The 20,760-nt window shown below is 40.6% G+C and overlaps 1 protein-coding gene across 2 annotated transcripts in view; it reads right to left on the bottom strand.

Moving 5' to 3' along the window:
* Positions 1–20,760, bottom strand: part of celsr3 (cadherin, EGF LAG seven-pass G-type receptor 3) — a 66,305-nt gene that overhangs the window by 4,245 nt on the left and 41,300 nt on the right. Inside the window, exons 16-36 of one of the 2 annotated variants that reach the window (XM_088290810.1) lie at positions 20,455–20,575; positions 19,008–19,191; positions 17,618–17,719; positions 17,423–17,517; positions 17,126–17,335; positions 14,537–14,732; positions 13,337–13,525; positions 13,080–13,254; positions 12,455–12,622; positions 11,316–11,442; positions 10,685–10,891; positions 7,483–7,657; positions 6,000–6,112; positions 5,822–5,901; positions 5,454–5,580; positions 5,265–5,384; positions 3,994–4,091; positions 3,494–3,585; positions 3,180–3,353; positions 2,182–2,376; positions 492–1,545 (exon numbers count right to left, since the gene is read on the bottom strand). In XM_088290810.1, coding sequence (XP_088146936.1) covers positions 492–1,545; positions 2,182–2,376; positions 3,180–3,353; positions 3,494–3,585; positions 3,994–4,091; positions 5,265–5,384; positions 5,454–5,580; positions 5,822–5,901; positions 6,000–6,112; positions 7,483–7,657; positions 10,685–10,891; positions 11,316–11,442; positions 12,455–12,622; positions 13,080–13,254; positions 13,337–13,525; positions 14,537–14,732; positions 17,126–17,335; positions 17,423–17,517; positions 17,618–17,719; positions 19,008–19,191; positions 20,455–20,575 — 4,002 coding nt within the window. The remainder of the gene's footprint in view (positions 1–491; positions 1,546–2,181; positions 2,377–3,179; positions 3,354–3,493; positions 3,586–3,993; positions 4,092–5,264; positions 5,385–5,453; positions 5,581–5,821; positions 5,902–5,999; positions 6,113–7,482; positions 7,658–10,684; positions 10,892–11,315; positions 11,443–12,454; positions 12,623–13,079; positions 13,255–13,336; positions 13,526–14,536; positions 14,733–17,125; positions 17,336–17,422; positions 17,518–17,617; positions 17,720–19,007; positions 19,192–20,454; positions 20,576–20,760) is intronic. The other variant, XM_088290812.1, reaches the window with a different exon arrangement.

Here is a 20,760-nt window from a genome sequence, read left to right as displayed (position 1 = left end):
ATAAAAGCAATTTTATATACAGCATATGCTAATTAGGCAGAGAGCATATAGACAAATGAGCATTCGCACCAGTGGACAATTTCCAGTCTTCGAGGAAGCTAACATGCACGTATGGGGAATGTGGGAGTTACGAGTGAGACCACCCAGGGAGAAAACACAGGAAGTACATGCAAAATGAAAGCTGAGATTCAAACCCCAAATCTAAAAACTGTGAGGCTAACAACTCGGCCATCGTGCTGCCAAGCTTGAATATAATGGAATTAAAGTACCAGCTAATGCAACTTTTGCTTCATGATCAATATTTTAAACCTGTCGTTCGCTTACTTATAGTGTGATCTTGTCTGACTAGGACTCACATTGTGAGTCAAACAATGTTGCCTTTGCAACCTATTAAAATGTGTGCCATGAAAATAATATTATAATACAATATTATTATGAAAATATGCTTGACAAAATGATATCATCACTCGTGTTTGGAAAAGGACACTTACTCCGAGTCAGGGGAAACTTCTGATATGCTGTGGGAGGTGGCAGACAGCGGCAGGGAAGGAGAGGGGCAGTGGGCCGAGCCGTTGGGCCCAGAGTTGGAGGCAGCATTTGGAGGAGTGAGGACAGAGGGGTTGAAGGATGCAAGGATGGAGGAAAGAATATCCAGGTGTTCACTAGAAGGTTGTCTCCCCAGAGGGTTCATACCCGAGCCGGGCATGGCGGCCTGACCGGGGTACCTACATGCAGAGTCCAGGCGTCCTCGAACGTGAGCCGACGAGGGGAAGGGCTCTTGCTGGGGCTCCTCAGAGATGGGCGGCGGCGGGGAGGACGGCGGAGGCTGGTCAGGGTGTGAGGGCTGGCGGGGCGGCAGGGAGCGCAGCCACTCCCGGCAGGGTTGGGCCTGCGTTCCCACGCCGTTGGCCTCCAGCTGCTCCCTCGACTTACTACTCATCAGGGCACCTTCCAGGTGCTCCCGAGATGAAGCCTGTCGGCGAGTTTGCATGTTCAACTGAGATCTAGACCCGCTCAGGGTTCCCTCCATGCCGCCACCGAAAGCTCCCCCATTTCCCCTTAAGTCCTCTCGCGAGGCGTGGATGGTGCCAGAGTGATGGTTGTCCAGTCTGTCCCTGGAGGAGGTCAGGTTCTCCCTGGATGCCGACACTCGCTGGTGATCCAGCCCCAATCCCGCCAGCCCTGCTCCCTGTCCCAATTCTCTCCTCCGGGGTAAGAGGTCCAGATTGTCCCGGGACCCCCGAGAGTCCAGCCGGTCCCTCGAGCCCCCGACGGTTTGCCTCCCAAGAGGATCACGAGACAGCTGTCTCCGGGCCAGCGAGTCCAGATGCTCCCTGGATGAGTAGCGGGACCCTGGCTGAGAGAGGGAGCCCGTTCCCCCTCCGGCACCAGCTGAGGCAGAGTACATGCGGCCGTAGGAGGCTGCGGGAACACCTCGGTGGCCCAGTGTCGAGGTGCGGTACCAATTGAGCTCACTGGCTCCCCGGCCCACTGTTGAAAGCCCCTGGAGGGCGGGGGGACAGCCCAGACGATTCTTGAGGATACCTTTATAAAAACATGACACAAAAATGTTGAAAAGATCATCAGGCAGCAGATCTATGATGGAAAAAGTCATGTTTCGAAACAGGAAATTAACAAATGCTTTCTTTCAGCAAAGTTAACATTTTATGACTCATGTTGGGTTTAGGTACTACACCCGATGGACTCCCAAATTGAAGTTCTAACCATTAAAAGAAAATAGAATTTTACACACAGGCCATCTAAAACTAATTTTCCCGGCACACTGTCCTGTGTGTTAATGGTTGATGCAGGCAGGTCACCTTTAAGTAAACATTCGACATTCACTTTCCACACCCTTATGGGTTAAAAGGAATTGTCTCTGTCTCTGGAATGTAAGAGCACAAAAAAAAATGCAAAAAGGTGCAACGACTAGATGATTGGTTCTGCAGGAAAACAAACATGACTCAGCGAAGACGATTTTGCTTAATAATGTAATTTATTTAAATTGCGCCATGGATTTAAAGAGCTCCCGCACTCTTTGTGTCTTAAATATTACACGCACAAACAAATAAAACAATACAATTAATTCAATGCCGTTTATTTTATCCGTCTGTGTCACCAACCGGACATCGGGCTCAAGTCTTACACATGTGATGAGTAAAATGGTGTCTGTGAAATTACCCTTGCGGTGCCTGTGCGGCTGCGTGAGGCCGCTCTCGTCCCCGCTGGTGAGCGCTGCGTCGGCTTGGTTGTTGTTGGCTGCGTCCTTGCTGTAATCGGCTCCAAGGGGCCGCTCGGAGCCCCACTTTTGGAGGGTGTGTTTCTCACATTCCTCCAGCGCAGGCCAATAGGACAGTAGGTCATTGCCATCCAGATCTGTCACACACCACAAACAACCAGTCAGGAGCGTCAGTGGTGAAAATGCGGTAAAAACATCAGATTTAATATTATTATTATTATTATTATTGTAGTGGTGATAAAAAAATGCATGTCAATTTAGGGAAAACAAGTGAAAAATTCCCAAACATTAATTTGGAACCTAATTTGGGTTAGCTTTCTTCGGCAGAGAGACTATTCAAAATATACTATTGAATTGTTTCTGCACTTTCTTTAGTTGCTTTTCTTGGTATGGGTTTACGCCCTTTAACTAGGGTTGAAATTAGTAAGTAGAATTTATTTATGTAAGACTTTGCATCGACAAACACAATAAATTAATCAGACAGATCATTAGATGCAAAAAGAACAAAAAAAAGTATCTCACTATGGTCAGACGTTCGAAAATTAAATAGGTCAGTTCGCAGAAAGTGGTTAATATGTGGTAAGATTGTGTTTTCTTTTTTTTTTTACAATTTTACTATCAACTGTGATTAACGTAATGAGGTTAAAGAATTTTAAGTTTTTATCATAGTGTAAATTCAACATAATTATAATTCCATTATGTCTCATAAGGAAAAAAAAATAAATAAAAATTGCATTTTCTCAAATTGTGTTTCAGTTCCAAGTGTCCACAATGCTTCGTTTACTAGAATCTAAGGACTTTTCTGAAACAATATTCCTAACTTTATGACGGCAACTTTCTTTCATAGACGATATACCAGATTTAAACAGCAAGTAATAGTGGTTTGAAATAAAAAGAAAGGAAAATGATGCTTACAGTATGCATTAGACAATTTGTCTACCTTTGGTACCGTTATGCGTAGGCTCAGTAAGCAGACGCTCGCCGTGATTGGAGCGCTTGAAACGACGCTGGATGCGCCCGCGTAGACGGACGTTGTCTTCGCTCTCAGATGACGGTATGGACAGACTGCGCTCCTCCTCCATGGAGAGGTCGGAATCAGAGTCGGAATCTTCCCCTTTTGGGAAGAAGGAGAGAGAAAATGACTCGTCAAAACTTCCGACTTTGTAGCAAAACGAAACCTGGTGCATGCGTGTGTGTACTTCATAAATGGAATTTGTTGACCTATGTTTATTGAAGCGCTTTCGGGTTGTTTACCTCCATCTCTGTGGAACATGGCGACATCCAGGTCCGTTGCCCCGGTTTGAACAATGCTTTGTTCCAGAGTTTGACGCGCTAATAGATTCTCTCTAAAAGGCAAACAGGGGGAGTAGTGACTACATACTGCGAGACACTTGTACTGCATGTTTACTCATGCTGACTAATAGAGGGCATCCGCACAAATACAGCATTTCATTTACAAACAAGGAGCCAAGCAGCGAGCTACAAAGAAAAAGTCACTCCCGGCAACATTAGTGTTGCTCTACATTCGGTACAGTACACTGTTTGATCCGATGCGTATTCTCCTTACCCCACTGACCCACAAAACAGACAACAGGCTTTTAATGGCTCCAGTTACAATATTCCTTCTCAAAAGCAACACTGTCCCATATCCAACGGCACAAGGAGCTGCTCGTTCCTCCTGAATGATTGATGTTTCCTCGTTTTTTTGGTATTTCTGTATGTATGCTGCATGATGTATTTATTTGCTTTTATACCTGGCGGAGCTGACAGAGGAAATGGTGGATGCTCCCAAAGTGATGCGATGCAGCCCACTTTGCTCCAGCAGTGAAGCATTGTGATAGGGATTTTGTGCCTGTGAAAAAAAAAAATTGTTAAATGACTATACTGTAGCTATAAAAGCTACTGCTGGTCAGATTTTCAAGTGAATTTGAAATGGGCCTGCAATTGGTATGTCCATTTAGATGTAATTAAGACTTAAGATCAAGGTCGACAATATTTATCAGAAATTACATTTTAATTCCTATTAGTATTTTAAAATATGAAGTTAGTAGAACAGAGCTATTCACACTTTTATTGCACAAGGGACAAATAAACTATTTGAACCATCCACGTAAGGTCCATTTGATTAGTTGACAGTTCTAAGAGCTTTGACAGATGCAGTTAAAATAGGACATGAAACTTGACATGACCTTAGCGATCTATAAGGTATATTCTCCATCCATATTTAATAAGCGAGAGTGCTCTCAGATCATTTAAAATGTACATATACTGTTGGACTGAGCATCGCTTCAAACATGGGTCAGTTTTATATATCCAATAATAGCCCGCAAGTGTATAGTCATTTTAAATCTGTCAGTAAGAGTTGCAACAGAAATGGAGGTTAAAAGGCTGGATGAACTACAATGTCACTAACATACACTAATGTAAATGCACGCAAACACACAATGTAGGATGGACCCTATACTATTTTATTCGGGTCAGTACTGAATCCCAGAGGCAAAAGGAGAGCGACAGGACAGGGGAGATGGATGGGAGAATTGATGGCGGGAATTAGCACAGTAAATTCAGTGCAGCTAATGAGATCAGCCTACAAAGATTCTATAATCGTAAATAACCTCATTGTACACAACATTAGGTATAAGCGCATAATCTAATGAAATCCAATATATGAATTGTATCAGAAACCGTGCCTTTTCAAAGAGAATTCTCTGTTATCTTTTTTTTTTTTTTTTTTTTAAGTAGGTTACTGTACTGTGTGTTTTTTATTGTGGTTGTCATTCATAATAGTATTTCCTATATTTTGACCTCTTCAAAGCTAAATAAGGTGACCAAAACATTACAGAACCAGTAGAAAGTGGTGCAATTCCATACCATAGCAAAGTACGACTACAGTATAGTATTGATGATATTGGGGAGGTTTTTTTTTTTTTAATTAAAAATGCACACCTCTCATTACACAGTCTGCAGAATGTTCTGTACCCCAGACACCTCCCACGATGAGCGGGTGTGTGCGTGTGTAACTTACAGCATTCGATGTTGGTCTTGGTGGCTCTTCTCCAGGACTCTTCTTCCCTAAACAGGCCACCCTCCAAGCCTCCTTCACCTCAGAGTTGAACACGGTGAAGACCAGCAACACTGACAGACCCTTCAAAACACAACCAGTCTAAGCAACACTCTGGTGCCTGCCCAGGCCGATCATGCAAAATGTTCATACTTGCACTAGACAGAGGACGTCAAATATATAGTAGAAAGCCAAGATGCTGTTGTTGACAGCCATCAAACCACACAGCCAGGTGGAGGTGGCCACCATCAACAGTAGGAAGGCATTGCGGATGGTTGCACTGAAAAGGAAAACGGCTTCGATATGACATGCTCATTTCATTTATTGACAAGTGATGAAATTAATATCAATAATTCAACATACATTTGTAGTATATGCACATTTAATAGCAGAATTAGAGGAATATGAATATGGTTGAAGTATAGAGTAGTCCTGAGAGTCACCACGTTGGCGCTATGCTCAGAAACGTATTAATAAAACAATATAAAGGTTTAATCAAATACATATGGTGCTGTACCCACATGACAGGGGGCTTCTTGGTCTCCTTCTGAGAGGTGTTGCAAGACATCTTGGCTACAATCATGAAAATGCCTCCATTCATCTGGATAAAGGGACAGCAAGGAACTTGTGGTCACATGTACGCTGTCAGAGAAAAAGAAAAAAATTCAACCGATCTTTGAAGAGGAAAAAATGAGTTACCAGTATGACGATGGCGATTGGACCAGCAAAGCTCCATATGAGCTTGTCATAGATGGAGATCCAACAGAAGTCGGGGTTCCCATAACCTTCTGGATCTAAGCCCACAGCCAAACCTTCAATAAAGAGACACAAATTGAAATGGTCTATCACAAGCCTCCGTTAACAATTCTGTAATGCGCTATTATAATAAGTCACTAAATTGCTTCAGCTTTCCAAATACAGTCATATATATGCAAAAGCCATTTACAAAAATGCATGTATGTAATAATGTGCATTACCATTACATTTGAAGTGAACTCCACCACACTTAAAAAAAAGAATAAATAAAATAAAATGAAAAAAATAAAAATAAAAAAAACATACAGAGAAGTCTATTTCAAATGTTGGGCATCATTTCCCCTTTAGCGGGGAACGCAATTTCACATTTCATTAAATTGCGCATGCATAATTTATTAAATAAAGGTAATTAAATTAGTTCTAAAGAGGCTGGGTGCTGGCTGACTTTTGAAGAGAAGTGGTATTAACACCACAGTATGTTGATTTTCTGAGGACTGTAAGAAGAGAATCGATACCCAAACCCAATGGTATACTATCCTTCTGTATCATACAAATGTGGACCATTACTCGGAAATTGAATTTTTTAATGAGCACTCGAGCATGTTTAGATTTTTTCCCAATACAAATTTTAAGTAAATGTTATGTTGCACTCTGAGTCAAACTTCCCATTACTGAAAATTGTTCTAACGTTCATTAAGAAATTAACAACAATTAAAGTTTTGTACTCATTTTCTTGAACCTCGCATGTGTGTATGTCAGTGGAGGAAACTGATGATGGAAATAATTGGTAGCCAGAAAGGGAGATGGAAATGACCTCCAAACAGGATGTGTCGAAAAGAAATCTTCCTTGTGAGTATGTGACCATTTTAGCTTTCAACTTATTACTGCGGAGATAAAAATGTCCCAGAAATATATTCCACCCAAATTCCACCTTATCTGCACAGACAGCTGCTGTAGACGTGTGCATGTGTAGGTTATTGGCAATTGCATTGACATCGGTGTGTGACAGGTGCAAGCTCACAATTTGACTGTCAGCATATTGATGCAGTAGTCACGCCGGATTAGGAGCAACGTCACATCACACCAGATCCATTTGAAAGTATCATTTGCTTTCTGACATTCATTTTTTTAAGTAAGAATACAGACAGGTGCAAGTGCATAAATAAACTTTAAAATTATTTTATGCTGGCTGTGAGCTATTCAAGAAATCGAATCAGAGGACAGTAGTTTTAGAATGACTCACCGATGATTACATTGTTCAATTATTCATGACTGTGCCGTAGAAAGCATAAAAGTTTTAAAAAAATACACATAAGATGAAGAAACTATTCAATTATTTAATTGCCAAATGCAATTGATATAAGTATGAAAGCACATGCTTCTATAATTCAGAAACTGAAAGCATGAGCATGAACACATGTATTACCGGTAATAATGGCTGGCACGCCCCAGCCGATGGCGTAGTAGAACCTCATGGCGCCGAAGTTGATGTTGCGTTGCTCTGTCTGCATGCGGTAGATGTGAAGGCCCTCCACAAACATCCAGGCGAATGTGGACATGAAGAAGTAATGCATGAGGATGGCCACCACTGTGCACAGGAACTGCAAGAGAATGTGGAGAAGAGCAGGAGGGTGACTCAGAAGCACGACAAGACGGATGGCTCAAAGTTAAGAGGGATTGGGAAAAAAAAAAGATCAAGGACGGTAAGTCAAGAAGAGGCAGATAAGTGGAAAAGAGAAAGATGAGAAAGAGGTGTGCAAAATCTTGCCAACGGAATTAGTGTTGGGTAGACATCTTGGAGAGTGGCCAGTAACACTTCACCAGATGCAAATAAGGTATGATTGAGGCGACAGGCATCAGTTATTTCAGAGCCAGTTCTGCTAAACTACAGAGTTTACAACTCATTGATTTTGCAATAGATGAGAAAGGCAAAAATTGCGCATATTGATATAAATGTGCTTTAATCGTTTTCTGAGAGCTTCCCTGTCCCTATATGGGGGATCTTCACCAGAGGATGCCATTGATTTGTGTTAACTGTGGGCCTACGAAGCCCTTTCAATCTCTTTTGAGATTTATGGACTGTCAAAATATGTTTAGAATGTGCTTACATGAAAAATATATTACAGTCCCCCAACTTTTTACTGTTTAATGAGAAAAGGAGATGAGGGCTAATCTTTTCCTAATTATGCTAATATTTTCCTACACTTTAATTCCAAAATTATAAAGGCTCTCATTTTGGATAAACCTCAGTAATTATCATTATTGTTAAGTTGAACTTGACATTGAACAATACATAAAATGCATTAGCATTTATATCATCTGAACTGAAAAGTGTGTTGTGTTTGTTTATTCAGATGGTATTCAAAGACAAGAGACAGAATTGACAAATTAAAACGTATAGATTAAGTCCAAGTCAAACAAACTATATTACATGACATCATACCATATATCATGTCACACCATATCATGTCTATTCGTATGCCCCAATATTATACAATTTGTACATCTTGTCAAGATTATACACCCAGATGGTTAAATGTGCATCAGCACATATTTGTGCACACACACACACACACGCACAACACACACTTAACAGCAGAAGTGTGAGAAATAGCAAATATAGCAAAATCACTTTGAGCACTAACATGCTCCGCTAAGCATGATGCACAATATACATTAATTGAGACAGCACATACAGAAGAAGTTCAGCTAGAGGTAACCATTCGCAATGTACAGCTAACTGTGTGAGAAGGCATTTTAATTAATGAGATTTCATGCTGACTGAGCATATATGTGAGACAGAAGACATACCTCGCCACACACCAATGCACGCACAAACGCACAGATGAGATGAATAAAATGGAATGAGAAGTAGCCACAAGGGAAAGTGGAAGCACAGTGCAGGCAGCACACTTGCGCCGGATGTGCTTTGAAAGTATTTACTAAAAGACAAGCAAAGAAAACCTGTGCATCTTTTTTTTTTTCATTTTCAATAAGCAATTGAAAATGAATTAAAAAAGATAAGCACAATTTTTTCTTAATCCAAGACTAGTTCCAGTTCATAAATTAAACTTGCAGCTCTGATCAAAAATACGAAATTGAAAAACAGACCACAGGACTGAGTTTAATATTTACTCTGTTGTCTTTACTTAACCCACCAGCTAAGTAAAAACGAATGATAGACAGAAGAACTTTTCTTCGGAAATTATTTCAGCAAGTGACACTTGCCATGCTCATGTACAGTACTTGATGATTGGATTGGCCCCTAGTGGACACGACAGAAGCCATTTGGCAGCGCTTTTTCCTCAAAGGCTGTTTTACAGACTGATTTGTGAAACAAACCATCTGGCCAGCAATGTTCCCTCTAATTTTTCATGTTGTCTGAGCAGTCACACAAATTTTCTGAGCATTCCTTGGACCGCGGTGAGCGACATGAGACATGCACACAGCAGTCAAATTAATATCACACTCGTCCAAAACCTGAAATCATAACACCTTACATGGTGTGTGTATGCATATCGCAGAAATGTCAACCACATATCTATGGAACTACAGCATTTAAATGATTAAGTATATGTGAGGCAAATCAAATTTGACCTTTTGAAAGAATTGCTTAAGGACATATGTCAGATTTTAGGTTGACCTGTTCAGAAATCAATATACGGGTAAGTAAATGGAAAGTTTGTCATAATCAAAGTGTCAATGTTTGCCATCTTATATTAATTACCTAAATTTCCTAATTTACTGTAGATTGTTTGGTTAAATGTTTTCTACACGTAGGCCACAGTACTTTTTGAGGGGCTTGCGAGATGACTAACGCGGACGTACGTAAGGCGCAAATGCTATGCCATTGGTTGCGCGTGTTTATTGATTTTTCTTTTTTTTAACTTAAATAAACTAGTGCTTTATTTATCAAAGTGTGTGATCCTTTACTTGCACACTGAAACCCCTTTTGTGGTTGTAGACTGTGATCTGAATTACAGGGGACAGTGGGCTCTGACTATGTTTGACTGAGCCAGTGTCTCAAAAAAGTGTTACGTGTCATCATTTGCGTTTTGTGCATGGGTGATGAAGGGAGCTCGGGCTGGCTGAATTCATGTGAATTGCAAGGCAAGACCAACAACATACTCACTAAGCATCAAGCCTCCTCGACCCAGTCGCCGCGTCTGCTCGTGCGGGAGGCTTCGGGAAGAGCAACGTTCGTGTGTGACAATGATTACATTGCTTCATGTGTCTTTTTTTCTTTGTCTCATTTTTCTTTTCTGCTTCGTCAACCACATGTGCCAAATAAATGTTCCCATTTTTCATTGTGAATCAAATATGAAAATGCAAAAAGGCTTGATTTTCTTTTTTGATACACTGTAACCATTTGCTGTGCGCTGAGTGGGTGAAAGGAATTGCTCACGCTCACGTTAGAGGGAACATTGCAAGCCAGTCAACTTAGAAATGATGCCAACATTTACAAGTATCACAACACAGATGCAATAAAACAACCTGAAATATCTCCACATATTTCACATTTACTGCTTGTTAATGTCAATGACAGTGAGATTACATGCGAAGGTGACAATGACAAAATAGAGGTAGCATAGAAGACACAAAGTGGGTGGTAGAACTCAAGTACCAACCTGTTGTTCAGTCTGATTGATGCCCAGCAGAAACACAAGCTCGGACAAAAACATGGCCGCCGCAGTGTTGCAATGGATGCTCCTGGTGTTGGACTTGAGGCCTCGGAGACAGGACAGCACCAGGACGGCGAGGAGCAGAGCCAGCATGGACAACACCAGAGAGGAATAGGTGATCAAGGCGAGCGTCTCCAGGTCGCCCTCCAACTGCTGCTTGTGAAAGAAATAAAAAGAAAATCAATGGGTTATGTTTTGAGTTGTGCAAGATGAGTGGAGCTACAGTATCTGAAATATAAGATAAAAAAATCTAATTTAAAATTACAGTATTAGGCCTTCGCCCCTCAGACAATAACACAAATTAGAAATAATGTCAAGTCAATATTTAAGAAGCAGATGTTAGGATATCAAATACTGGCAATGTACAAACAAAAAAATGAAGTAACATCATGACCTGTGAACTCCACACACAAACAAATCATTTTAAATGGCAGTAAAATGCTAATATTATACATCACTTTATCTCTGTATACTATTTGATTTAATTTTAGTTTATAATTCAAAACAATGACCAGAAGACATATCCCCTTCAAGTGTTGCTCATAACTCACACAACAAGTGTGTACGTCTCACAAACCTCTCTTTGTGAACTGTCCATGAGTACTCCGAAGGTGCCCAGCCTTTGACACTGACAGCGGACATGTGAGGTGTTCCTGTATACCACCATACAATCCCTCACAGTCCAACACCCCCCGATCTCACACCTGCAGGGTCACACAAACAAATACATCCACATTGGCAAGAGAAGATCGTTGTATGGATGATATTATTAACCCCCCCCCCCCAAAAAAAAAAAATCAAGAAGCAAAACATGAAATCCTGATTATATTAAATTGTGTTTATTGTTTGTCCAGGAGACATGAATCTACTGTCTTACAGTGAAGTGCATCAGGTCCTTTCCGAATATCCATAACAAACAAAATATGAATACCCATAACTAATAAAATTTCATATAAGCAGCGGCAGGTTAAGTCTGGCCCACGAGTCAGAGCTCTGGTGTTTCCTACCCAGCATTTACATACATCATACTTACATACGCTCAATGTGTCCATTTCAAATAAATTGCAATTCCAGTAGATAATGTCTAACAATTGGGTGACAAAGCACATTTAAAAATGAATCTGAGTGATCAAATAGCGATAAAAACATACAATTCCATAGCAAAAATAATATTGCATGTCTTTGTGATACGCATTATATTTGCCAGGTTCGCGATATTGATATTTTTCTAAGTATTGTGCTGCGCTGATATATGATTCAATTACCATTTTATAATTACAAATAAATTATTGAACACTCTTGCACAGTTATGCGATGACCACTGCGCAGACCCTTGTTGGGATAAGCCAAAAGTCGCAACAACAATACGAAATTATTTTACAATTTGTTTTGCCTCATCCGCAAATGACCAGGCACATCTGTCTGTTTTACGAGTCAAAAGTGACCCTTGAGCACAAAACCTTTCCCACCCTTGCTCTACAACAGGGGTCCTCAATCCTGTTCCTCGAGGGCTGGTATCCTGCAGGTTTTCCAATTCTCCCAGCTGCAACACAGCTGATTCAAATGATCAGATAATCAGCAAGGTCTACAAAAGTTAGATAACGATCGTTGAGGGAAAGATGGAAAACGGGCAGGACACCGGCCCTCGAGGAACAGGGTTGAAGACCACTGCTCTATAGTATATAAATGACACAAATAACATTATTGTACACTTACTGGCTGCTGTGGTTCCACTGCACACACAGCGGCTTGCTGCGATTGGCCGTTTCGAGTAGTTTGAACTCCAGTAGGATGGGCTGGTCCAAATGTCCGCCCACAAAAGTTTGATTGTTGTAGACAGAGATGGTAACCACTGGGGAGTTCATGACTGGGTGTCTGGGAAGTCTGGAAACACGGTTACAAGCCTCCTTCAGTCAGACCTTCTTTAACATTTAACATCCAGTTTTCAATTAAAGGGTCAGATTGATTTTTTTTATGATCTCATGACAATCCTCCCTTGGCATCGACAACTACTGTAGATAGGCCAAGGCATTTCCCATAATGTGCCTTCTTTCTTCCTTTACATGGTGATTATGTAATGCATGTAACTAGCTTCTCTGTGCACTCTGGAGTAGGTGCCTCTGCAACTGACATTAGTGTTACGTTCGACCACTGTCACTAATTTTGCAAGTAACATAAAAACATGACATAAAAAAAATGGACCTTGTAAAACACCCATTTAAAAAAAGTCCAATAGTCAAACAGACACCGAGCATTTGAGGCATAGGCAGAACATTTCAGGCTGGTTCATTAGACAGAACTAAAGAGTCCGCAAATGACTTTGAAACTTGTCGATTCGCACCTCACTCCTCGTCTGTCCGTGTGATATTTGGGAGGGAGCGCTCCGCCCAGACTTCGGTAGATGAGCAAAATAACAATGGTGATGGGTGGCTCAACTGTGCGCCGGGCTGCAGTATACTCCGTCTGATTGGCTGTGAAGCTGACTGGCACTTGAACAGCGTTCGGATGATGGGCATCTGAAAGGCAGAACTCTGCGTTAAAATCTTCTTGTTGTCAGTAAGTGTCACCTTTTAATCATTTTTGTGTGTGTATTCTCACGTTCTTTCTCAGTGCGCTCCTTTTCCTTCCAGTTGTGTTGCTGTTGTCGTTGTGGCATCAGTGCAGCAGGGGGCAATGTCACATGGGTGTAGGGATCCCACACGGCCTGGCTACGAAACAGTGTGGTATGGTAACGTGGAAAACGTCGCCGCACATGTGTGTGATTCTCCACCCGATCCAGATTCATGACTAAAGTGCAGAGAGAACAAAAACAATTCTTTTCAAACAGACCCATGCGTTTTTATGTTTGGGATTTAAAAAGAGCCATAACAATGGCATGGTCGACTGCATTATCCGCAAGGGGAGATCTTGCAGGTTATCTGTATGAACGTACTTTGTGATCGCCAATTTCATGCGCAGACCCGAGCGAGTCTATTTCTGTTTCCACAATGTCAAGCACGGCATGTGCTCTGACCACCCTGATTTGAATGCAAATGAGGGTTGCCGCTACAGCTGGCCGGGACTCATCTCACAATGGGTGCAAAGGCCTTGTTATGCCCAATTCCACTTGTGCAAAGTCGAGAAAATTGCCAAAATAAAGGAAACTCCACACATGCGCACAGTTAGACTGCGCTCTGCACTAGACTTGTGCTGGCTGCGAAAATAGGGCCCCAGGACTCCTAATGAAGTAAACTAATCAATAAAAAGATAAACTGTGAGTCAGGGAAGATTGTTGGTTGTTGATGAAAGAGGACATGGGGGAGACTTGCTCTGTACATTCATTTAATGATTTTAGTAGGCTACTTTTTATATCTTTACTTCTAAAGGTCATGAATTATTTTTTTGTAAGTGCTTTTCAATGTTGAATTTTGAATTATGTGAAGCAAACTGAGGTAACCTCTGTATGAAATGAGCTAAATAAATAGAGTCGCCTTGACTTGCATCAATTTCTCTCGAACAGATTCAGTGAATTTGTTCATTTGGCAGCTTTAAGTCCAAATGGAGGCCAATGCTCAAATGCCTCCGGCGCTGTGCATGTTGTGGAAGCATCCAATCCTGTGTGTGTGTGTGAGCATCATCCATCTCTATGCTGCTGCCAGCTCTTATCGTTTGCATCCCCTGATATAAAAGGATTCATTCTAGCCCATTTCATAGCCGATCATGTGTGAGGATTTACATGTTATTGATGTTGCACTCAATCTTATCGTGTTTGACTGATGGTTAGTTGGATTATGACTGTCTGTGTGTCACACTACTCACCAATATTGGGAGCCACAAGTGCCACGGGGTTGAGGTAAGTGAGCTTCATGTTCTGGGCCAGATTCTGCGTATACTGCTCCAGCAACTCTGACAATTCAGCCGGACCGCTCGGAATGTGGTTCTGACCCTGGGCGAGGGCGCGCCAGAGCCCCTCTGTTCCAGGAGCCAGCAGCACACTGCAGCCCCGCAGAATGTTCTGGAAGGAGCCAAGAAGTACATGGTGTAAAAATGAACACCGACAAGCCAAATGTGCTTTATTTGTTGGAGAACTAAACCTGTTATCTTTTACATCCGTTTTGACATGCCACTTGATGTCATAGGATTTCTTTAGAATGGACACAAATTGCATATTGCAGGAGCAATGAAAAAAAAAAAAACACTATAAGAGGGCATTTTTTTTTGGATGTCATTCTGATTGTAGATCATATATGATCAGAAAGTCTGTAGGAGTGGGGTGGAGTGAGTGAAGTGTCAAGATAATCCAATAAAGTACTGGAGCATCATGATGCTCAGGGGAAAAGACAGTAACAGAGTGCAGTGGAGTAGCGAAGCAATGAACTGTAAAAGAAAGAAAAAGGTTGGCTGAATCTATTTGCAGATGGGGTGACAAGTGGGAAATGTCGAAAAAAAAAATAGAACTAAGACTACAGTACGTCCTCCCATTCCAAAACAATCAATCAGTAGAAACAAACAAAAAATATCTCTGACACAAGAGAATCCATTTGTAAGATATCAAACGCATTTGCACAAAATGTACAAAAACAATATCTAACAAAAGCTGGAATTGCCGATCAATATTTTATGTTTTAAATAATTTACTCAATTTTGTAAAGTGGCTGCCCACAATAGAATCACCTGGATTTAAATTCATTTTTAAGTAGATGTCTAGTCTCCTTAAAAATATAATTGGCTCCGGTTGATTTTATTTCATGCAACTACTTAACGAAATGAAATTGAGTAAATTTAACAATTTCTTTCAGTGTAGGTGGGCATTCAATTCACTTGCTATAGGATTTCTTTTAAGATGACACTGGGTTGCCACGACAACTGTCCTGCCTCTATTGAACATTCAAGGTAATGAATGCTACTTGTACGGAGATGTCCAAACCTTAGAAATCCCAAACCTAAAAATAAAATCTTTCATCATTATGTTGTTATCCTTCTTACAGTCGTTAAATTCTTTGGAGGAGTGACACAATATCAAATCATGTCCTACAGTATTAATTCAGATAAAAAAAAAAAAACATTCTATTTCGATTTCATGGCATACACTAAAGAGGGCAATTTCCTCTTCCTAAAGTCCTGAAGCTATAAACTAAAATGAGTGCTTTCTGCATTTTTAGAATCCCGCGAGAAAAAAGACACACCTTGTTGAGATTATGACTAAATGAAAATAAAGTGTTGGAAAAATATGAGAAAATGTGCATGTATTAACACATTTGAAAAACCAAGAATTTTACAAATTTAAAGGGCAGCATTTCCTTAAAGTATGATTCAAGGCACTGTAATTACAAGACACTGACGATAATATATTACTTCCCCAACCTTGTTAGTTTCTATAGCAACCCATCTTTAGTGGTATAACAATGACTGAGCCCTTTTCAACAGCACGGGGTGTAGCCACAGCTGCGAGTGGAAGAGGGCTGCAAAAAATCCTCCCTTACCACAATCTTGCAAGAACCAAATGCAAAACGTCTAAATAAAATCCTAGCTTTCCGCATGAATGAGGTGAAGCTGTACGCAACAATTACTCAAGACAACAGTAATAGGAGGAAGCTGAAAACAATTGCATGACTTGAAAGCAAGCTAACGTGTTGAAATGTCAACAAGTTCTCATTCTCATTCCCACATCAGGTATAATTAGATGCTGTAGTATAGCGGGATGACATTTGCAATATTAAATGAGCTGCCATCACTGAACTGCCAGAGCAACATTGCCTGCTAGTCTTCGCCTAAGCACAGTTGCATGTGTAGCTATAGTAGAGGTTTAGTGTAACAATGGAAACATGAAATTATCACTAGCATGGCAGTAATCCTTTTGTGAAACTAACATTACGCACAATTGATTGCATTGGCATGGATTAGAGATGGTGGCTTAATCTACTGTACAGCAGTTCATAATACAGTCAGATTGTCACGGTTCACAATGCCGGCAGGCATAACTGGCAGTGCGGAATTCGTTTACATCTGCCCACATAAAAGCGACTTGTGAGTCGAGTCAGAGTGAATTGCTTCTATGCGAACGGATGAGTAAATCAGAAAATGGATGCAATTCGGCAGATATTCATAGAGCCATACCTGACAAAACAAAGCAAGGAATGATGATACATTGCCGACCTGTTAAATTCTAGAAAGCATGGTAATGTTCAGACTTCAACATCCGGACCCTGTTGAAGTACATTATGGATACATGCTTTTTTTTCCCCCAATACGCTCATTTACTTCTTAATTATTATAATTATTATATTAATATTAATTCCAATTTCACTAGTGTCCTATACTTCCCGTTGCTGCTGACCCTCCAATCATCATCAACTAAGTTTGCATTCTTGTCTGTGTAAAACTTGAAAACAGCTAGGCATGTCCTACCTCATTAAAATGTGCATCCTGAGTGGCGGTGAGTCCAAAGCCACTCTGGAGGGTCTCAAAGGTGAGGAGGCGTGACAACAGTCGCTCTGCGATGAGCAAATCATTTCCGTAGAGCCGGCCCGTCGCTTCCGTGACATCGCGAAGTTGGTGTGCGAGCTTCTTCTCCATGATTGTGTTCAGCTCTGTCTCATTGCGTTCAAGTGAATCCAGCTGGATGAAATCAAAGAAATATGGCAATGTAAAAACAGCTACAACTTGATCCGAAATATTTCATGCTATCTTTATATCCAGGCATACAGCAGCATTGAGTTCCACAAATGGAGGGGAGGTGCAGTTGTAAAGGTCTGGCTCCATCCAGCCTCTCTCAACATCGCAGTGTCTGATGGCAGCCCCTGCAAGCACAAAAAAAAGTCAGTATTTTGTTTGTTGTTGATGCACCATTTCAAAAAGTCACAACCGGTATGGATTGAACGGAGATGAGTGTGGACTCACCAACAGAACCTTTAGGACACGGCACTGCAGCAGGCAGGTTGAACTTGGTCCGTGGCCACCAGATCCCCTGAGTGATGGTTTTTGGGCAGCCATCATAAATGACTGCACAACGAGAGCGGGAGCAAAGCATGCAAGTCACAAATGATGTGGAGATCTTGGAAGGAAAATAATGATATGAGTCGATGGTATCCTACAGTTGTGCTTATTGTTTTGTAATTGGAGACTTCAACCCAAATAAAAACACAGAAAAGCCAAGAAGCAATTTATGACTTGTTTCACAACCATGGATAGTTGTGACTTGAGGAGAGGTAGAATAACATGGGAATATATGAGATGTTCTGATGACGAGCAACTGAGGAACCAGATCTTCAATACTTGGGGGAATATACAATACGACAAACCACCCTGTGATAAAATAAAGGACCAAAGAACAATCATGGAGAGCCCTTGTCACTCTCTGACCAGCCCCGCATCGGGGGGAACATTTTGATGCTTGTGACTTTTCAGCTCTTTTCACATGAATGGATTTTTCTTAGACCCCTTGATACTTTGCCACAATTAATTTCGAGTAAATGCATATTGAAAGAATAGCAAACACAATTGATCTGAATGTAAACTTTAAAAGAATCAGTCTTGATTAAAAAAAAACATTGAATTCTTGTCGTTAATACAAACCAAAATTTTGCCTTCATACCATTGCAACCAAAAACCATGACTGAAAATACCATCCACAGAATTGGTTTCATGAAATAAAATGCCCACATCCCTGTCTTTGGCAACACATTCATAATAAAAGCAGGAAAACATCTAAAGTAAAAAGAAAGGTTTAGTATTTTGAAGAATTTGAGATTTGTCATTTTGCTTTTTAGATGTGCTTTGAATGAATGAGCAGAATGAACACTCTGAATGGCTGTTAGCTAGCAAATCAGTGCATGAGACAGAAGAAGACAATGTGAGAGCACACAAAAGCAAACCAACGACAACGGAAATGTCATTATTGTCCAGATTAAAATAAATTTCAGCAAAGTGTTGCATTCTCCTTACACTTGTGTGTTGGACAGAGTTCGGTAAATGATTGCATTTTATTTCATGAAACCCTGAGTTTCTATGATATGATATACAATGACTTCTCTGTAACAGAAATGAGTGTTACAAGAATGTGAATCATGTGTGTGGATGTATGTCCACCCCTCAGTGAGATGTTGGGTCACCCTGGCCAATCCACTAAAAATGTCTGGCGATGCCCCTGACAGGAATTGCTACAACAGTAATATTCTATGTCCAATGTCTTCTATCTAAATACATATAGTGAAATATATACTGCTACAGCATATTGGATATTAATTTAAATAATCCCGAATCACATGAGAACTAAAATGCAAGCACTCACCTTCACACCCAGAGTTTGTGACCTCGGCAAACGGATTATCACACGTGTTGCACTGGCGACCAATCACGCCGGGCCTGCACGGGCACTGGCCGGTCTCGGGGTCACATGTTCGTGAGAAGGAGCCGATGGGGTAGCAGTCACACGGTAGGCAGCTGTCTGAGCCCCGTGGACGGAAGTGAAACTCCTGAACACACGTACAGTGAAATGTTTCAATATCGGAGCGTCACAGTGAAACGTCTTGTGGCATTTGGTGTACCGTAAGTTTCATTTTTAAAGGTGTGTCATCAAGCAAGGTGATTATAATTGTGAAAACTAACAAATTGGAGAAAACAAAAATTGAACATTTTCAGAAACAAAAATAAAAAAGAAAGTTAAATCCTTTTAATAAAATGAAACTGAAACGGTATTATACCTTTTCTAAACTAAACTAAACTATTATTACATCCAAATGTCCTTTATTTTCATCTTTGTCAATTAATTTTATACATAAGCTTTCCGTATTTATTTAAAATGCATTTATTTTGGTATTACTGTTCATCTGTGCGAAAGAAGTGAGGTTAAATGGGAATTGCAGTGTGATATACTTACTATACTTATTGTGACTTTTTTTAAATTTTGCTCTCAACAAATATTCCATGCAAATATAAACTAAAACAAATACTAAAGCTATACTAAAACACATCATTTTCTTGAAAAGAAAAATCATTTCAACTAACTAAGTTTAAAAAACAAAAGTCAAATAGAAACAAATACTAAATATAATGAAAAATCCAAAACTGTTATAAACCTCCACCAAACACTTTGGCACCAGGAAAATTATTGTACACTCTTACTGTCTAAGTGTGTTATGTCTTGTCGTGTACTTTGAACAACAAACACCTAAGTTGCAAATAGTCATATGCCCACGAGACTCTTTGAATGACAAGCTAGGGGCTGGTAGTGTTGGCCTGCTGGGCAGACATTTGACAGGAATAAGAAGACACGTCAACTCTTGACAATTGATAGCATAATGACATATCATCATATCCAAATGCCTGTGTCCACATATATGATCTGTGTCACACATAAACACAGATCACATATGTAGACACGGACAAATGAATAAAAGATGTAAGATTTTTCATCATATCACACAAAGTTCCCAATAAGTATAAATGTTGATGCAATGTTGATAAATTGCATGTGCCCCATGCAAGATTTGGCGTTTTTTTTTTGTTTTTTTTACACACAAACCAGCACACTTATATAATTTGTTCTTAAAAAGCATTTACTTCGGAATTCATCCAGATATATAGCAGCTTTGTACTACTACTGCAAACTGCATGTTGGTAATCATTGTGAGTTTGGGTCAGCGCAAAGTGACTAACAAAGAGTGTATTCCTGTACAGATGGGGCATTCTCCAACCTAAAATGGCCTGTAGATGTTGTGTGTGTGTGTGTGTCCCACCTTGCAGCGACAATGTCCGCTTGTCTTGTTACAGTCAGGGTCGAAGCCATTATTGACATCACAATGACATGGCCCGCACGTGGGAGACCCCCACCAACCTCTGGGACACTGGTGGTCAATCCTAAATGTGCACACAAGACAGTCATTTGTGAGGGTGTGTGCGTGTGTATATATGAAGGGTGGGGCTACTTAACTAAATACAACACACACACACACACACACATAGCAATCAGCACCATAGTTATTAGTTATCAAAAGCACTGAAATCTAATGGGTTCCACCTTAGCCAATGAGAACCGTGCACAA

Source organism: Idiotropiscis lumnitzeri, chromosome 3, assembly GCF_059441095.1.
Source record: "Idiotropiscis lumnitzeri isolate Australia: NSW breed Sydney's pygmy pipehorse chromosome 3, RoL_Ilum_1.0, whole genome shotgun sequence".
NCBI lineage: Eukaryota > Metazoa > Chordata > Actinopteri > Syngnathiformes > Syngnathidae > Idiotropiscis > Idiotropiscis lumnitzeri.
The sequence above is the reverse complement of the archived record's forward strand: the minus strand, read 5'-3'. Positions and strand labels throughout refer to the sequence as shown.